We start from the raw sequence: 20,061 nt of genomic DNA on the forward strand, positions 1-20,061 counted from the left end.
CTTTAACCTTATCTTAATTTAGGAACTCTTTCTGGCGTCTCAAACATGTTCAGTTTTTGGGGGGAGAATCGTGGCCATCAGTACCAGGAAGTACCCAGCCACAGCATATCCTTCCCTTCATCTTCAGTTCCATCCAATATGATCCTGCACAATGTTCCTCAGCTCCATTGCTCTGAGGTAGAGAACAGACTGGAACTGATGCAGAGACAGCTCCATCGGTGAGATCCAATAGTGTGTTTTTCCTTTTTTTTAATGATCTATGGATCATTATAGCTATGGATTTTAAGCTAGGTTTGTGGTCTTTTGAAGACTTGAGAAGCGCATGTCAACGGACATCGGGGCCATTATGCAGTTGCTTCAGAGGCAGATGGTGCAGGTTCCACCGGCATACAGCTCGGTGACTTCTCCGGTAGAAGCATCTGCAAATCCACTCAAACCAGGCCAAAAACTGGTTCAGCCTGTCAACCCTTTAGAAACAGAAACACCGGATATTCCCTCTCAGGTATCACAGACATTGATGAACTACAAGAATGAAAATCTCATAGCCAATCCAAATTTCTAATCTTTTTGTGTCTTTCCTAAGATTCTTCATCCACAGGAATTTGCTGACAGTCCTAAAAAGTCTAATGAAAGCATGTCGGGGGCAATGGAGCTACTAGAATGTTCCCTACAGCCCTCCTCTGATGGTCAGGCTTTCAACCAGAGTTCTGCTGAGACAAATACAGGGACATGGCCGCATAGCACGGGCCAAAATTCAGCAAACCTCTCAGATGATCTATCAGCGCACACTGATGCACAGCAGGCTGAACAAGGAAATGATCATTTATAGGAGCCTTCTGGAACAGTTCATCATTTACAAGGTGGACCGAGGCTAGATTTAGTGTCTAATGAGTGGGTTTGATTCCCAAATACGATTCTGATCCTGGGAGTTAGGAGTGAAGTGTTTGTTTAAGCATCCAAAGGCTTACAAACTGAAGGACCACCTAAAAGCAGAAAGTCCCTCCTACTTCAGGTTCATATTAATTACCTCAGAAGCGTAGAGTCGAAATTAATGTCCCTGTAGTTTTGCAAGTTTGTGTTAGCTGGTCTAACAATATAGTTTTTACCTGTCTCTCGCTGAAAATGTTTTATTTCACAAAAAGTGTTCATTTGTTATTTTGAGCCATAAATGCAATGATTTGTATTAGCATATCAGTTTTTTAATAATGCAGTTTTGTGTGTTGTCTGTATCGAAAAGGTGTCTGATGAAACAATACACTGCACTGACTAATCATAAAAAGACTGGTTAAGGTTTAAGCCTTGGTTCAGTTTATGACAAAGAAATTTTTTTATCTCAGGTGGCAGAACACAAGCTCATCTCATGTAGATGAAATACCTCCAAATAAGTCAGTCCAGGAAAGATTGATACCTGCTGTATAATATGACTCAGCTCTTTAAAGTGCATGAGTAAAAGCATGTGTTAATATCTTTCTCTGCACAGATTTTCCAACAAAGTATATTATCACTAAATATCATCTGTTTGACCAAAGGGTCAAATTATGTGTAGAATGTGATTTAGAAAGTATAAATTAAGATCATATGTGAAACATCCATATCAGCAGTGCAGTTAATGTAGTAAATGCCAGACACCTTTTAGTAGTAAATCATACCTTTCAAGAAAGATATTATTATGAAATGTGACATATAAAAGGAGTATAGCTGGGAATGTTATAATGTATTTATTAATTTATTGCAATCTTGTGTAGGAGTATTTATTGTTAGTTTATTATACATTTACTATTGTGCAGATTTGATCTATAAACTTGGGTCATATTCACAGCAAATAAATAATTTAAGTCATCCAAATGTTTACTGTAGTTTATTAAGCACTCACCAAGATTGAAATGGAATATTCTGTCATACTTGTGTTTCTATCATTAAACATTTTTTGCCCCCAAAATTAAATGGGACATTTCACAAGACTTTTTTAAGATGTCAAATAAATCTTTGGTGTCCCAAAAGTACATATGTGAAGTTCTAGCTCAAAATACCATATAGATCATTTATTATAACGTGTTAAAATTGACACTTTGTAGGTCTAAGCAAAAATTAGCTGTTCTTTGGGTATGTCCTTTTAAATGCAAATGAGCTGATCTCTGCATTAAATGGCACTGCCATGGTTGGATAGTGCAGTGCAGAATTTGGGGCGGTATTATAATAATAAGATCCCCTTCTGACATCACAAGGGGAGCCAAATTTCAATGACCTATTTTTTTCACATGCTTGCAGAGAATGGTTTACCAAAACTAAGTTAATGGATTTCTAACATTTTCTAGGTTGATAGAAGCCCTAGGGACTCAATGTAACACTTAAACATGGAAAAAGATTTTTTCGATTTCATGATATGTCCCTAAATGTGACAAACTCGGCATACTGCAACCAACAAAAGTTATGAAATCTTTAATCAAGACTGAAATTGATGATGTGAATTTAAACTTTTATCAAAGGATTTACCCTATTTCCACACTGTACTACTGAACATTTAAGAACTACATTAAAATATCAATCAATAAAAACAGAACTTAAATAATAAAAGTAGAAATAAAAGGCTAAGGCTACGTTTTAGAACAAGAAACAGAGGAAATCCGTCCTTCCACAGACCTGTTTATTTTTGGAGGGTCATAATTGAATAACTTACTTGGGGAATATTCAAATCTGAATTTTCATTTAAAGTATTAAAAGGTACACATCTATAACAGATTTAAATCAGACAGTCTGATTGCTTCTTCCTCTACATAAAATCAACTGTTCTGATACATCCGGATTGAATGAACCACGCCCACCCAGCCTTAAAAATGTTGTTCAAAGAACAAAGTAGTTTCTATTTATATTTAGTAGCAATTCGGTAGCCTGCACTGTTTATTATGCGCTGATTGGGTAAAACCGCTGTCTATCATCTACATCAACGTACTGGTTGTGTCTATTAACTGTCCATCAATGCTGGGAGGGACACTTTTAATAATCGAGAGGATGCTCAAACTCAAAGCAGACTTGCGGGATAAAGACAAGACGTGTTCGACTTCATGCGGCGTTGCCCAAACCGATTGATTTATGATATCAAAGTACCGCGAGAGCGCTGCGTTTTCATCTCGCTCTCGCGGTACATGATGTCATTAGCCGATCAATCTGCGCAGCGCCGCACGAAGTTAAACTTGCTTAGGACAACTGTATTGTGATTGGATGGAAGAATCAAGGGGCGGTGCGTTGTTTTGCGATCACAGAAGCGCACTGCACGAGACATCGGCCAAGACTACATCGTATTGAAATTTAAAAACAACAACGGGTAAGTGCGTTTTGACGTTAACCCTCTCTTTCACTTCTTTAAATTAGAAAACATTTTGATCCCATATGCATGAAAAGCAAATAATGACAATGAATCCAGAAATGAGTCATTGAATCAGCCCGTTATGCACGTTTCGGAGTCACAAGGGGTTTGATTCAGTCAATGGCAGTCGCTGCTTCGCAGGCTGAAGCTTTATTATGCGATGTACATAAACGATGCGTAGTGACAGTCTCTGCACGTTTGCAAACGTTGTTCATGAATGTGTACCGAGATTTCTCTTTGTTTCGGTTCTGCCGCAGTTTGGAGATGCTCTGGACAGGTGTCTGCTGCATCGCACCATAGCCATGACAAAACCTGTTTCCAAATCTGCTGTAGTTAGTTACATCTCTTGTAATCATGGCTTATATTATAAGGGTTGTTCGATCCATCTACTGTAGGCTAGACTGCAAGCGTTCGTCGCGACAAACTAAAACAACGCTTTCGTTGATTATAATGGGAGCCTTGTGTTTGACGCTTCGCTTGTTATAAAATATCTGCCATAGATAGTAGCGCGTTTAATGCGTGTGTAGGCTTTCTGCAGTGCACCCCTCAACATGCCTTTTGAACATGCGTCACACTGTAACATCGATCTGAAATAAAACACACGATCCGGCACATTGAAGGTCGTGTAGTATGTTTGGCTCGAGCATAGCCATAGTAATCATGAAACGTAACTGTGCTCTTTTTATTTGATGTAACAAATCATCTCAATCAGAGAAATAACTTTGTGATGTTTTCATTGACCACACCCCCCATATATTTTGTTATTGCTCGTTTTTTCCCCTTATTGAGGCAGGCTTTGTTTCCCAGTACGGGTCATATCTTTCTATAAATACTGTATGTTTTAAGTTGTATTGTTGATCAATAACAGGTGAGAACATGGAAAAGTATTAGCATGAGCTGCAAGATAAACAGAAATAATGCAAATGTGCATATTGCAATATGCTTATCGTAATGAATTGCAATAACTGACAGATTTTAATACTTAAGAAAGTGTACATATGTCCATATTTTGGTCGATGCAGGTAAACGATAGACTAGAGTAACAGTGATGCTTCTTTTCCAGGAAGAATATGGGACATGTATGTTTTATATAATTTTCAGTTTTTATTAACTTATAATAATTATTGATTATAAAACAAGTTATCCAATATCCCTTTTTTCAGTATTGTGCAGCCCTAGCCTATTTTTTGTTATATTTCTAATTTACAGTTATACTTTCTGCACAGATGTAGTTGTTTGAATCATTACTGTATTAGGGTGATTTCAGACCTGAGCCTTTGTGTCGGTGCGTTTTCTCCCTTGGTTCGGTTAAGGCGGCATATGTGAACACTGCATTAGCGCTCGGATCCACACCAAAACAACTTGCCCAATTGCAAACATACTCTTGAGTGGTTCGCTATAAGTGTGAGAGCAATTAGACCCAACGGACCAATGAACAGGCTATCTTATTGCTTTATAAAAGAGCACCTATTTCATTGCTAAAAACAATGTGTATTTGGTATAATTCAATGTGTTTGTGTGGTTTATGGTTAAAAAACACATTATTTTTCCACCGTAAATTTTTGTAGCTTCAAATTTCACTCTCTTCATGAAACGCAAGGATTTGAAAAGCTCTGTGTCCCTGATTGGCCAGCTAATCTGCACGTTGTGATTGGCCTGAATACCTCTGACGGCAGCTGGAAATGTGACGCCCCTTACCATGTTTAAAAGATTCGGATGTTAACAGGAGTTAAAGGCGTTTTTAAGCGAATCGGTGTGTTGATTTTTGAAATGTGTTTTCAAACAAACTGAACGTAGTTAACTCCTCCCCTTCCCCCTCCCTTCCGTGCTTTCATGAACGCGCCCAAACCCAACCCCCAAATCCTTCTTGGCATTTATTGGCTGGAAAACTTTGTTTTGTTTCTTGGTGCAGGTTTGGCCACTGTGTTTATATTGAAGTTTGTAGAGCCTGGGCGGTCTACAGAGATCACGTTTTTTTACAGTTTGATCAGCGGACAGGCAGCAAGCAGATAGTGAGGAGATGTTTGCTGTATGTAACAAAAAATGTTTTATGGTCTAAAACGCGTGAATTTGCTTAGAGCACCTTTAACTTACAGCCTCTGAGTCTTATAATGTCCGTCTTGTCTACATCACCAATCTCAGGAAGTAAACTGTTGCCTAAAATCTGTGTGTTTGTTGTAGTCCAAGAAAGAGATTTATGTTGGAGACGATAACTCGCGTCATCGTGTACTTTGGGGTTTGTACCTTTGCATATCGTTAACTTTAATGTGTACTAATGGACACTAAAGGAAATTTTTAAAACGTGAATCGGACAATAGGTGCTCTTTAACTATGAACATACCTGATAGCTCTTTAGTGATGAATTCTGGTGAGCATGTCAACATTATTTAAAACCAAAGCGCACCTGTCTTCTAATTGCTCTTTTCCGCAATAGGTACTTGGTAAGAATGTTGTCCCACCTAGGTTTTGATTCCTGCTCAAAATAATAAAACACCCTTAAGTTTTGTATATATAGTCAGAGGCATTTGACCTTTTTTTAGACTTGTCCCATTCCCACCAAGGAAAATAAGTAATGTTATATAAAAAAGTGTAAAGTTTCAAAAATTCTTTTAAATATAGGAGAAAAGTAGAATCCACACCACAACTACAGTATAATAATAAAGATACATGGAAAAAATATTGTTGGGATCACTTTCAGAGTGATTTTCTTCCAGCTGATGAATGATAAAACATTATCAGCCAATGCAAATTAAATTTAAAGGGTTTTTACATTTAAAATGTGAAATGCAGTGTGCAAGTTAAAATATAAATATAACTATCATCTGTTGTTGTTGTGAACACTAATATAGTTATTGTTAAGATTATCTTTATAATTATATACTTTTTAGAATTTATTTCTCATACTTCTGGCAAGGTATCAAAAAGCAAACAAATATACTGTGTACACCATCAATGCCCTGGCTCAATAATTACTGCTTTATCGTTCACTAATATTAACCTGAAATTATATAACCGAACAGTGTCACCATATGTTGCAGGAAACTTAAGTAAGCTATGTAAGATGGTGTGCTGTTTCTTGGACCATTGTAATTCTGGGGTGTCAGGCCAGGGCCTGCTGGCTTGTTGTGATGCCCTGTGTCCCGTCATACATAATCTTCATTCCCCTCCTTGATGGTGTCTGATTCAAATATAAACAGACACCCTCTCCACTGTTTTCCCTTGACCATGGGTAAAGTGTTTATAAGACAGTATCACTTTTATGATGTGATGTAAGCCGTAAGACTCTACTGTGTAAAAAAGTGTAAAAGAATAAGTATAACAATATTTGGATCCCACCTCTCTCCTGTCTGCTTGTCGATCTGACCTCATTTTCTTCAACTGGTTATCTGTTACGTAACCAGGTTTTATGATTCATCTTTATTGATGGCTCCAGTGGACTATAAAAACTATACAGTTTGAGGGACAGTATTTTGACAGGTTTCTTTATTTTTTGGATGTTTCGCTTTACCTTATAATAAGTCGAAGAGAGATAGACAGAGATTGGCAGTGGTGCAGATATACATAAATCCTGTCACAATGAGTGGCAGCCAGTAACTGCATGCTCAATGGCTTTGTCACACAATAGGACACATTGAGTCAGACCCCCATCCCACATTCTGTGTGCATTCATACAGGAATGTTTGGAATATAGCGTATACACAGCAACACAAATGACTGTCAAATGCCGTCCCGAAACACTTGTGCCCTTTTCCTTAAAATCGAAAAAAGATGGAGTGAATGCTGAGAGAAACTGTTCTGATTTTATACTATTTGGCTCGATGAACATTTAAATAGATAGTCTGGTTAACCACTGAGAGTCTGGTTAACTACTGAATCACACTTATGCAGATTTTGCTTTGTTCCTTGCTTTATAATCTGGGATATTATCAGTGACATTCTGGCCATTGATACTGTACAGTATTTGTGCAGTATCTTAATTTGTAAAATGTAGATTCAGCGCATGTGATTTTATCTCACATTGCATGATTAACCCATATCATAATACAATTAAATGACATTCTTCAGTTCTTCTTAAATCTTTTTTTAAAAGTTTCCCACATACATATACAACAAGACACATGCATTTTGTTTAAACATGTTCCTTTAAAATACAGAGAGATGCCACTCTGTGCCAGGGCTGGTGCCATCATGCAGGGCACAGTGAAAAATTGCTGAATCACAGAATGGCAGAGGACTGTGTGTGGCCTTAGATCTCAGCAGTAATGTACCTGTGAGTCATTTGACATGGTTGAATTGTTAAGCCTTAGGACTAGGAGACAGCACATTACGACAATATGCCATATGTTTGGTTCGGTGTAAACACTGAAATTGTTCTCTTATTTTTAGGCCTTAATTGTAAATGAATGAGTAACATTTTGAATTAACGTTCAGAAATTTTTTCCCAGGCCATGTTCAATATATCATTGGTACTGGGGGATCTACATACTAAAATGTGCTGATTTTAAGCTTTACAGTTTTTGTTTTGCTCAATGTTTTATGTTCTTATTGTGCAATGCTGTTTGTGAGCTTTGTGTACAGTAACAGCTGATTCCAGTAAGTGTTTTTGGGCTGATGCTGAGTGGATTCAATCCAGCCGACAGATTCAAATGGGAAAATCATGCTGGCTCTAATCCCTTCTTTTTTTGGACCAGCTGGACCTCTTACCATCCATCAGGATATCAACAGAAAGAGGGGAGGGAACAGATTTGCAGACAGGGCTGAGGATGAGTAGCGATGTCAAAGATCAACCAATAGCTGAAAAGTGTGATGGATTTTGGTTCAGTTCTGGGGGGGCATCATTTTAATCCCCTGTTTATCTTCAATCAGACTTGCGTAATCATATTAATGTCTATACTGGATGGACCAAAACCACTGCAGAGATTTGTTTAGCTTTTTACTCATTTGCCCCCTGCTGCTTTGGGTGGTGAGGATTTTTATGTTTGTCATGCAACGGTTTTTGGACTTTTGGTTAATACATTGTTATTTTAGGGTCTTTAACCCTTGTGTGGTGTTCATATTTTTGTTACTTAGACAATGTTTGTGGGTCTAGTGGACCCACTGCATTATTTGTATCTTAAAACAATGCCATCATACAAATTTATGTATAACTGTTAACAGATGTTTATTTTAGCCTTATTGCAAGTAATATAGACAGAATTTATGTTTAATATTTGTCATTTACCACTAGTTGAGGACTATTTATAGATAGAAGTGCTATTTGTTTTTGTGATAATATGAAATAACAGAAGAAAATTCTATTCTCCCCCAGATATTGTGGAAAAACAAAATAAGTATTTATCACTTTTTCATCTCAAATAAGTTTTTCATCACTTTGATGTTTAATTCTTTGAACTTAGTTTGAAATTGTACACATTTGTGTCAGTTTACATAGCACAAGCCCCATCTGAAAAGATGCGGTATCATAACACATCATCCACATTGAACACATAACCTGTTCATGCCAGCCTACACAACACATAAGAAGCAAATTTTACTTTGTAGCTGTGTTGCATATGCATTTCTTGCATTTTATAGACATATACTGTGTCTTCCTCTCCATCTTATGTCCACACACACACACTGCAGTACAATGTGTTGCTATTGGCTACAACCTAAAATGATAAAAATGCTTGGATATAAAATTTTACTTTCTTTATTTCTACTTCTCTATTTACTTTGTATCTCTCACGCACTCATAACACACACACACACGTGCGTGCACACACCATAGGTTTTGTGGTAAACCCATGGTTTTACAAATGGTAATCTATACACAAATTTACCATGATTACTACACTTTTACTATAATACAACCATTCTTATTTTTTGTAAGGGAGATAATGGTAAAGGTAGAATGGTTCCTGATAGACAGAAGGTAAAGTGTTTGGGACAGTGGGGGCAGACAAGTGTTCATGCTTGATATATTACATGTTTTATCCTTGCAGCCTTATAGCAAGTGCAGAAGGACAAAACTCTGACATGCATCCATCATATATGTACAGACATATATACAAACACACTCATGCACTCACAGGAGTCCCAGATAGAAGAAAAACAGAGTCAAGTTACATAGCACATTCAATTTTTAAACTCTTATTAACCCCGGGTCCAGTGGACCCGAACACCACATATGTAATATAAATGTGTAGGGGGGGTGTACAGTGTACAGCCATTATCAAGTTGTTTATTTTTATGTTCTTTATAGAAAATGAGCCAAGGCCAATGAATCTGAGGTTGAAAAAATAATTAATTGCATATTTTTTCTTTTTGTAAATATTAAAAACGGGTCCCACAGACCCGAACACCACACAAGGGTTAAAGGTGCGTAGTAGTCAGTGTTGTATAAATAATGGGTCACAGAAACTTGTGCAATGGCAAACAAATGTGCTGTCTTGGGCTAAAGCACAATAAACCTCCCTTCCTCAATCTCTGGATAATTTCTTTTATCATGTGACCTTGTACCACAAAATAGCTCATAGGGGTCAATTTTTTGAAATTGAGATTTATACATCATCTGAATAAATAAGCTTAACATTGGTGTATGTTTTGTTAGTATAGGACAATATTTGTTTGAGATACAACTATTTGAAAAGCTGGAATCTGAGGGTGCAAAAAATCCAAATATTGAGAAAATCGCCTTTAAAGTTGTCCAAGTGAAGTCCTTAGCAAGACGTATTACTAATGATAATACATTTTTGATTATTTGTTTATTTACGGCAGGAAATTTACAAAATATATTCATGGAATATGATCTTTACTTAATATCCTAATGATTTTTGGCATTAAAAATTGATAATTGTGTCCCAATGTTGGCCATTGCTACAAACATACATGTGCGACATTTTGACTAGTTTAGTGGTCACATATTTTCTTTGGCTCCCTACTTTAATCTCTTATTTGCATGCTCGTATATGCATCTCATTTATAAACCATATGCAATCTAGTTTAATCTGCAACCTGCTTTTGTGATGGAAGATTGGCAGTACGAAATACGCAGCTGGCAACGAAGTACCCGAGTTTCCCTGGGACATCAGTGCGGTCGGAGTGTGTCTTCTCAACAGATGGACATATAGTGAATGAAAAGCGCTCTGCTCTTGACCCCTAAAATGTTGATCGACTTGTTTTCCTGACCAATAATTTGTAATGGCCCTATTCTTTTTGCGCATTTCATTATGCCTGCCTAGTGCCGCCTAAGTGTCGGTTACGTTTAATAAAAAAATACACAGCATGTTCTCAACTTCAAGTAAGTCTATTTAAAGTTTCATTTTTGAACAGTTGTTTGAAATGGATCGAATCATTATTTAAAATAATTTTTGAATTGCGTAAATCATAAAAGCAGCCGGTTGAAGCCCGCAGTAATGTTTTTCATTTATGGCAGCAGTCCACTCTGCATATTTTTTTAGAGAATGTTGCACTACTGTTGCTGTTTTTTATTCTGCACGAAACTTAATGACAATGAATAAGAAATATTGCTGACTTGTGCGTTTCAGGCGCTCTCTTTACATTTGTCTGTTATTTGGCGTTGAAAATGGAAACGTCTTTTTTAGACATGGAAAATCGATTTTACAATCGATTCAATGAACACTTATATATTAAAAATCGAAAATGATTTTTTCACAAAAGTGACAGCCCTACCACTTAAAGGCAGGAGAGGCAGGAATTATCAAAAAAACTTTTTTACAAATTTGTTTAAACTGTCTTTATATACCAATACATAATAAAATGTAAGTACTCTGAAAAACAGAGTATAAAACTCGAGTGTCTTTAGACCTCTCACCACTATTTTAAACACAGCTCATTTTTCCATTCGGGACGAAACAAATGATTGGCTTGCGCGACTATCACTCTCTCACACGACCATGGCACCACCCCTGTTGCTATGGGATCTGCCCACACATGCGCACACCCCATTGATTTAAACGTGCACGAGGCGCTCTAGGAAGAGCAAAAGTATGGCAGAGAAAGAGCATTCAAGACTCACAGTACCTGCATATGCAGTCAGCCAAGGGAAACAAGGCAAACAAAGGAATAAACGAAGCAATCAAACGAGAGTAAATATCGCGTGGCTTTTCCTCGAGTCGATGATGCGGTAGCGGTATTGTCTCTGGAGTGTAGTCCTCATCAGAGTCAACAATGCTTTCATCACGGAAACTCTTCCATGCAAAACACTGGCTTAATAGTGAGTACTAAAAGCCATCCTATTTGTTTATATTCATAGTGATAAAGTTAGGTGTATTATTACATGTGATTGTGACATGATGTTACTACATGCACCGTGCTCCCAGCAGAGCCGGTCAGCGTTGCGCGTTCATGTGTTTTGGGGGCGTGGCTTTAGAAGAAACCCAGAAGGGAGGGGGTGGAGTGAATGGAAAAATGAGCTGTGTTTAAAACAGTGGTGAGAGGTTTACAGACACTCGATTTTTATACTCTCTTTTTCAGAGTACTTACATTTTACTTATGTATTGGTATATAAAGACAGTTTAAACAAATTTGTAAAAAAGTTTTTTTAGATAATTCCTGCCTATCCTGCCTTTAAATATTGTGCTGCAATAAGCAATGATCATATGATGATCAAATGATGGAGAGCTGCATTATACACATACATATATAGCCAGATGTGTGGTACAGTCTCTGCATTTTAAAGAGGAATTTCTGGTGCTTGCATCACAGTAATGGAGTAATGCTGAGTCCCACTAAGGTGTGCCAGATCAACAAAACCCCTTTTACGCAGCATGTTGATCCCAGAAAATTGCCTTAAAATTGCCAAAGTGCCTTCTGTGAGAACGCAAACATGTCCTGGAATTGTTTCTAGGATCGCTCACAGAATGGGGACCTGAGCTTTTCTGTGTATTTTCCGTAATCTGTGTGAACACTAAGTCAGTCTTAATTTTTTTTGTCTTGTTTTCCAGTATAAATATCTAAAAATTCTTAAATTGAGATACATTTACTTGATAAGCAAAGTGGTTTAAGATTTGATTTCTTGTTTACAGAAAAAATATAAGTAAACATATCTGCCAATGGGGTAAGAAAAATAAACAAACAAGTTTTATTTTCTTACCCCATTGTCTGATAATTCTACTTATTTTAAGTAGGGATGCACCGATACCACTTTTTTGGAATATGAGTACGAGTATGAGTACTTGCATTTCAGTACTTGCCGATACCGAGTACTTAATAAAAAACATGATTTAAATTTACAGGTAACAGCTTTAGTCATATAATTTAACAAAAAAACAAGGGACTAGTTTTCCAGTTTGTTGTAAACTCTGCCTCTTTGGACAACACAAGAGGCATTAACCCCTTACACACCGCTCAAACATAAGACATTTCTCAGACCGTGGTATCGATCCCTGGTATCGGGGGACTTTTAATGAGTACGAGTACTTTAGAAAATGTGGTATCGAGGCCGATACCCGATACCAGTATCGGTATCGGTGCATCCCTAATTTTAAGTATTAATATCTTGTAATTAATTTCCGTAAACAAGACTTAATATCTTAGGGCACTTTGCTTACCAAGTAAATGTATCTCAATTGAAGAATTCTTAGATACTTACAGGGTACTAAAAAAGAAGAAACAAAAAATACTAAGTAGGACATTCATTTTTTGCTTTGACAAAATGGCTAAACTCTGTTTAGCTAAAATCAGCTGACATGTGTAATTGTAGTGGCACAGCTAAAGGACTGAGAAACTGCTCTCAAACCTGAAGCAGGTTCACCTGCCTTTATCCGCAGTTGTGTCTGTCATGCCATATCTGTGTTTTATGGACACATCCAGCAGCTGCTGATTTTAATGTGTAGCACATGGGCATGGACGATTACATTTACATAAGTCACTGTAAGAGACCATAATGCAAAGGTAATGTTGCCTAATCTGTTTTATACTTTAGCCTGCGATTAACTGGAATGGATTGACTTCTTAAAAGCATTGTAAACATTTCTCATAATTAGATCTCTCAGCGTACCAAATTCAATGGTTAATCTAAAAGGTTCCACGTTAACTTTACAAACATTATAATGTTGCGAACAAAAAATAGGCCATTAGGCCAATAAAGTTTTATTGCGAGAGCATTAAGGGCAAGATTGCTATGTAAAGAAAATAATGTATTTGCCCTTTCAGCTCCATTTCCTTTTAATACGTCTAAGTTCATAGCCAAATAGGTTCAAGCTTGCTCAGTTTTGATTGATTGCCCCCCACTTCTTTCTGCAGGAAAATGGACTTCAGTTTACGTGATGCCTTCACAGGCGGCGCACCTAAGGCGACTCAGGAGAGTCTGTTGAAGAGAGATTTCATGGCAGAGTTAGAGGCGCAGACCTTTGATGATAAAGTAGGTGAGACTTGTGGAAAGACAGAATATCGCCCCCTTGTGGATGGGATGGAAGGAAAGAGGGAAGGTATGTTTGCATGAGCAGTTTTTAATGTTATGTGGGTAACCCAACATAATAGGCTAAACAAAATGTTTATGTACGTTTAAAATATTTATTTTATTTTTCTATTTTGGTTTCACATGCTTTTCAGGTTAGTTATGTGATAATGAAAACATTCAGTATTTAGAGTTTTTTTATTTGTGTAAGCCTAGACATAATTTTAGCCCCTCCAGATGCCTTAAACACTGATGCCAAGAATCAGCCTATATATGAACTCTAAACCTAAGCTGCGGGCAAGCAGGTGGAAAGTCAGCCTTCCCTTTGAATTACAACCATCACCACTGATTATTCTCAAACTAGTTTGTTAACGTATGTACTAGGGCCCATTGTCACAGTTTTATCACACGGTATGCATTCAAACACTAATGGTGGCTGTGTCTAGGCCTGGAGTTCTCAATAGAAACACTACTGAAAGAAAAGGCTTGGAGGAGAAATATGTTCAAACCTGTTATTGTTTAACAGTGGAGTTGGTTAGCCAGGAAACTATTTTCTGTACTGTAATTTGGCTTGTAGGATTAGTTCATCTCTTCTTGGGTAATCATTGCAATGTATTTTACTGTATGTACGCCACATGTAAGATAATATTGAGAAATGTCAATCTCCTCAGTATAATATGGCCAGATATGTCCACAACAGCTTTAAAAACTTCAGATCAGTATGGGTATTAAGTTTTAATGTTTTTCTTTTAAAAGAGAAATCTCTTTATTTGATTATACAGTAGATCTCAGTTATATAAGGTTGTAGTAGTACATGATATTTATAAAATTCAGTCTGATATGATCATAATTTAATATTAAGTGTTGGGCGAGTTAACTTGGCAACATTGATAAAACATTAAGTAGTGGTTTCCCAGACAGGGTTTAGATTAATGACATTTAAGTAGTTTTTACAAACAAACCGTACAAAACAAAATACTTTTGTGCATCTTGAGACCAAACAATGGCACTGATATATGTATGTTAAGGTGTTTTTAAATGAAGGCAACTCAAACGTTCATTTTAGGCTCTGACTAGGATACGCTCTGTCTGGGAAACTGTCCCTAAGAATAGCTACTAGTCAAGAAATATATTCTTCCTTTCGACTTTCAGCAAAAAAGTTTCTCTGAGATAATAAAGCTGTGATATTGACAGAGCAATAAAGATTTATATGCGAGTTGTCTGTTGACAGGTGCTTGGAGGCTCATTTCCAAAGAACAAAGTACATGTGGAAAAGATTAATCAATAACCGTGCTGCTACTTAAAACGATAATGATATTACACATGCACTTCGATGTCATATATAATTATTTGTCATGATAACTTTAATATCAGCTTACATCTAATAAACCGATAACCTTTAATAAAATAAAAATAATTGGATTTCAGCAAATTGCTCTATAGTCATTTGCATGGCTCTGTTTTGCCTATGCTATCATATGACCTTTCTTTTCAGACAGCTGTATTTTATAGACATCAAGGGGGGATTTAAGTAGGATTTTACTGATAATATGAGAACATAAGCGTGTTAGTTTTGTAAATAATCGTTTTTTTTATTATATGTAAGCTGACATTTTTCGGTAGTTAGAATAATATATTAACTAAAAATTTGGTTAAGTTTAATTTTTCTCTTAGCAAACATATGCTACTCATGGTCATTCATAAAACTTTTTTGTTTTAAATATGGTCATTTATATGCATGGAAGAACCATCAAAATCAATAGTACATTTAATCTTTTCATGTCTTACTGTAAAAAAGTAAGAGACTTAAAAAGGTACAGTAATTAAAAATGTTGTGTCAGCTAATATTTTTAAGTTGAATAACTTAAAATTGTAAAGCTCCCCTAACCTAAAAATGCACTTTTAAATGTGTTTCTAGCAGAAAATAACTTGCCAGTGTGTGTGTGTACAGAAACATCCTGTTATTATACAAATCCATCTTTTCTTTTTTGTGTAATCTCATTTAAACCGCAACAGTCACACAAAACAGGATCCCTTATCAATGTGATGTCACATTGATTATACCCCAACCATAGCCGCTCACAGACTCCGCCTTATGAGCTTATAGTTCAACCTTCTGCCAGAGACACATGTTTTGATGTACTCCAAAGCACATGTGTAAACCCTTTACCCCCTACTTTGCATACGGAAGGGGAACAAAAGCTTTTTTGCATTTAAAGAGACACACACAAAAACAGCATGTTTTTCATTGCAGCCACAAATGGCCTCTTCAACATCATATAATGAAAGATCTTTGGTGTATTTTGAGCTGAAACTTTACAGACACATTCTGGGGAGACCAGAGACTAATTTAATATTGCTCAAAACACCTAGGTTATGGGCCCTTTAAAGCAACCGGGTAACTCAGTGAACCATATTCTCGGTTCTGGTACACAGTACAGCACTGGTTTATGACATTACGTGACAGCAGATTCTGTGGTGAAGGTAATATTTAACTTTCTCTAACTGCAGAAAGGAGACTCTTCTTGGCAGTCAGCACCCTAAGCGCATCCTCTCTGGGACCAAAATTGCTATTTTTAGTCTGATCATCCATTTTTTGGCTTATACTTTGACTAGTTTGCTGTTGTATGTACTTCCCTTTGTAAGGACATTAATCTGCACACATTTAGATGTCAGCCCCCAAAAATAGGTTTTATAACTCTGGGCCTGCGGCCTTTCAGCTCCTTTAAAGGGGATCATGGGTATTATTTGCATAAAAAATTGAAAGCCCCTGTCATGTAGCCTTACTGTAAGTATGGTCTATTTTTTATGCATGCGTCAAACGTATGTGTACACGTACGAGTCAAATAAACTATACTTTACAAGGCTGTGCATTCGGCCGTGCACGTACGTTTGCCTACACATAAAAAACAGACTTTACTCCGGGCTTGAGGGGAAACATACAACTTGAGGTACAAAAACACCATTCACCTAAAGGTCTAAACAGATTTTCAAAGCATCTCTTCTAATATAGCACGACCCAGCAGATAGACACAGCATGACTCACAATTACATATACATCCATCCTCTTCCACAAACAAGATAATTGCATGGCACTAATACAGTCCAGCCCTGTGGTAGCGCGATTATTACCCCAAGGCTGGTATTTGAGCTAATGCTGCTTTAGTACTGGCTCCCCGTGTCAGTGTCTGTTGATGCTGACAGAACGCTTTGCCTAAAGAAACTTAAAGCAGGCTCAGCTGGTTGTGTATCTATGGTAACGGACCTGCAGTCCAAGTCTGTCCTATCTTCTCAGTATCATTTATCTCCATTTACCCTGTTAGGCCTATTTTGAGGGGCACCCAACTGCCTTTGACAGAGGACACATTAAAGTAGACAGATCTGAAATTGCTTGTTTATAGGACCTAACAAATGACACAGAACTGTTTAGCTGCTAATGAAGTTTTACATTTTATGTCAACATATTGTTTATTCAACAGTATGTGTGGTTGATCAGAGTATTTTTACATTTCATAAATAAAATTAAAATCTCATTATATAAATATGAGAATCAAAAGTTTGATTTCAACATCTTTAGCATGGCCTTACTCTTAATGCTAAATATGTAGTTTTTATTTGTTTACAAAATGTTCTTTACATTAGGAGGATTTTGTATAGAAAACAGTAAATCATAGGGGTGTCACGATTCTCCAAATCCTCGATTCGATTACATTTTCGATTCTAAGGTCACGATTCGATCCGATTCTCGATTTTTACATATTTTTTTGAAGACAAAAATGATATGCCATTATTTATTATTATTATTATAGTTTAACATTAACATGCACATTGCACAACTCGCATGAGAGTTTGTGTGCTTCACTTAACGCGAGAGCTTGTAGAGAGAGGATTCCTTTTTGTACGCACATGGATTTAATGCACATGGACTTAATGCGCGTGTCTTGGACTCATAACATCTGAAATAAATCCAGCATCATAAGCAGCTGCGCTTCTCTCTGTCTCACCTGCACGTGCTCTCGCATCTGTCCGAAGTCTAAACATAAACTAAAGTAGTAATCCTTATGTATATGTTCAGTTTTATGCGTTTCATGCGAGCTGAGGCAAACTATCCCTTTTGTTTCAAATATAATCCGCTGCATCTTTGTGCCTCTCTCACTCTCGCGCTCGTGCAGAGAGCTGCGCTCTGTCCAAAAGCAGATCACTAGGTAGTAATCCTGTTTATGATATGCATTTCAAGGAGTTATAGCATCCCTCGTGTTTAAAATATGATCGCGTTCCGCTGGACAGATGTTTTTAAAGGCATCTCTGACCCCGGATTTCCACCGACTGCGGAGCAGCTGCAGATCAGCTCCGCTGCGTTACGTCTCCGCACTCTGCCGTCCGCCAATACCCACCAGTTCCGTTTTTGTTGCAGAGCGGCTGCGTGCTGAAGTGACGAGGTCTCGCAAATTCACGTGATGATCGCGCGATACCTTCTGTCTCTGCCCATGACGTTTTTACAAACCAGCCCAGATCACAACACGAGATCTCGCATAGACAGAGCAGTACATCAAATCCATCCAAAATTCAAAAAATAAGAAGGCTGCTAAAACATTTATATATGCTTTATCTTTAATGTATTTATTTGAAACTCCCCTGGCTCTGTTCCTGTCTATTATTTGTTGTTTCTGTATTAATGACTTTATTTGTGCGTGTTTGTAATGTTTGTATTGCAAAGATTTAATAAAAAAACACGAGTTCTCGTGAATTCAGGTATGATCACGCGATAAAGTCATGGCTCCGCCCTGCGGAGCTGTCCGGCATCCGTCAAAAATAGAAGCTCTGCGTATTTGTGCCGGAGGGCTGCGGATGGCCGGAGCTGTGACGGATTCGGAGCGCAGTCAGTGGAAATACACACATTGACTTGAATGGAAACCGATTGACTCCGCCGCCGTTCCGCAACGGATCCGCAGCCGTTCCGCAGTCGGTGGAGTTTTTTTCCCTCTCTTGGCAAGCCGACCGGACGTGACATGGGGGCGTGGCAGCATCGACGATCCCATTTTTTAATTCGAAGTTCGAAGCTGTGACTTAATTTCGATCGATTTCGATTTAAAATCGAAATCGTGACACCCTTAGTAAATCATAAAAATGACTTAACTAATCAGCTTCAAGGTCTGCATTGTTTAACATGCAGTATTATTTTGCCTCTTTTCTCAGGGTCTGGCTTCATGTCTGGAGGCCAGACTGGGGGTCTTCGTCAAGACCCTCAAGGAGAGATCCGTCCCAGTTCGCCTGGACAGTATGCCTACAAGAATGACTTTCAATCAGGTGGGATCATTGCGTTTAAATTGGCATGCATAAATCTTGTTGCATCTTCAATCTTGTGTTAGATTTTAGTCCCAGCTATGCTTATTTCAGGCCCGCCCTCAATGATTGGAATGCCTGCCCAAACGGGACACCAGCAGATGGGATCTACAATGAAAGATAACAGCAGGGACTCCTATTTGGGTAACCACTGGATTATGTTTAACAGGTCATGGGTTCGCTTCAACACATCTCAGGCTCTGTTAAGTTTTAAAAGCAGTACCACTCTGCTTTTTTGTGCTTTAGGGTTCTCCCAGCCTGCGGGTATGAATATTAACGTTGGCATGGCCCCTTTCCATAACTCCAAGTCCCCTGACCTTCAGAAAAAGACTTCACCCTTGTTTGCCTACGAACCACCCAAACCATCCCAGATAACTTCTAGTCCAAGTGAAACAAGTCCTCGTAACAGCCAGGAATATTCTCCAGGTAAAGTCTATCTCCATTTAAGACACTTCACTGCAGGATAGAGAAGGTAAGACAGACGTTAACACAAATTAATCCTAAACATGTCTTGATTCTTATTGATTCTTATCAATCAGATATCAGCTGTCATGTCATCACACACAAATGCTTCATCAATAGATTGTCATAACAGAAGTGTTTCATATATTTCATGGTCTTCAAGTTGCCACTGATATTAAGAGTGGTTTACTAAACTGAGCCAAAACCACCCCTAAATGAGAGGAGTTTATCGTTTAAATAGGGTAGTTTAACATTTAGGAAAATTCTTAAAAATATTGTTCACAGTGTAATGCTTATTCCAAATGATTTGTCCAATTTACATTATACATAATGGCCACATAACCACCTGCAAACTGAACCAAGACTCTTCTGATTCTTTAGTCCAGGGGATCTCAAACTGGGGGCCGCGAGATGGTGCCAAGGGGCCCCAGTTTTGACATTTTATAAAATACATTATTTCATCATGAATTCTGTGTAATTAAACCTAAAA

At 37.6% G+C, this 20,061-nt stretch overlaps 2 protein-coding genes across 5 annotated transcripts in view; both read left to right on the forward strand.

Moving 5' to 3' along the window:
- The window catches only part of kcnh2a (potassium voltage-gated channel, subfamily H (eag-related), member 2a), a 45,449-nt gene extending 43,634 nt beyond the window's left edge, over positions 1–1,815 (forward strand). The window contains exons 13-15 of the mRNA XM_065276267.1: positions 23–218; positions 310–502; positions 584–1,815. Of these exons, the coding sequence (XP_065132339.1) occupies positions 23–218; positions 310–502; positions 584–829 (635 nt within the window). The 3' untranslated portion in view covers positions 830–1,815. The remainder of the gene's footprint in view (positions 1–22; positions 219–309; positions 503–583) is intronic.
- A 1,405-nt stretch (positions 1,816–3,220) lies between these two features.
- The window catches only part of map4l (microtubule associated protein 4 like), a 43,085-nt gene continuing 26,244 nt past the window's right edge, over positions 3,221–20,061 (forward strand). For all 4 annotated transcript variants that reach the window (XM_065276268.2, XM_065276271.2, XM_065276270.2 and 1 more), the window contains exons 1-5: positions 3,221–3,322; positions 13,613–13,797; positions 18,963–19,073; positions 19,164–19,253; positions 19,356–19,535. In XM_065276268.2, coding sequence (XP_065132340.1) covers positions 13,617–13,797; positions 18,963–19,073; positions 19,164–19,253; positions 19,356–19,535 — 562 coding nt within the window. In that variant the 5' untranslated portion in view covers positions 3,221–3,322; positions 13,613–13,616. The remainder of the gene's footprint in view (positions 3,323–13,612; positions 13,798–18,962; positions 19,074–19,163; positions 19,254–19,355; positions 19,536–20,061) is intronic.

Source organism: Paramisgurnus dabryanus, chromosome 6 (genome assembly GCF_030506205.2).
Source record: "Paramisgurnus dabryanus chromosome 6, PD_genome_1.1, whole genome shotgun sequence".
NCBI classification, from domain to species: domain Eukaryota; kingdom Metazoa; phylum Chordata; class Actinopteri; order Cypriniformes; family Cobitidae; genus Paramisgurnus; species Paramisgurnus dabryanus.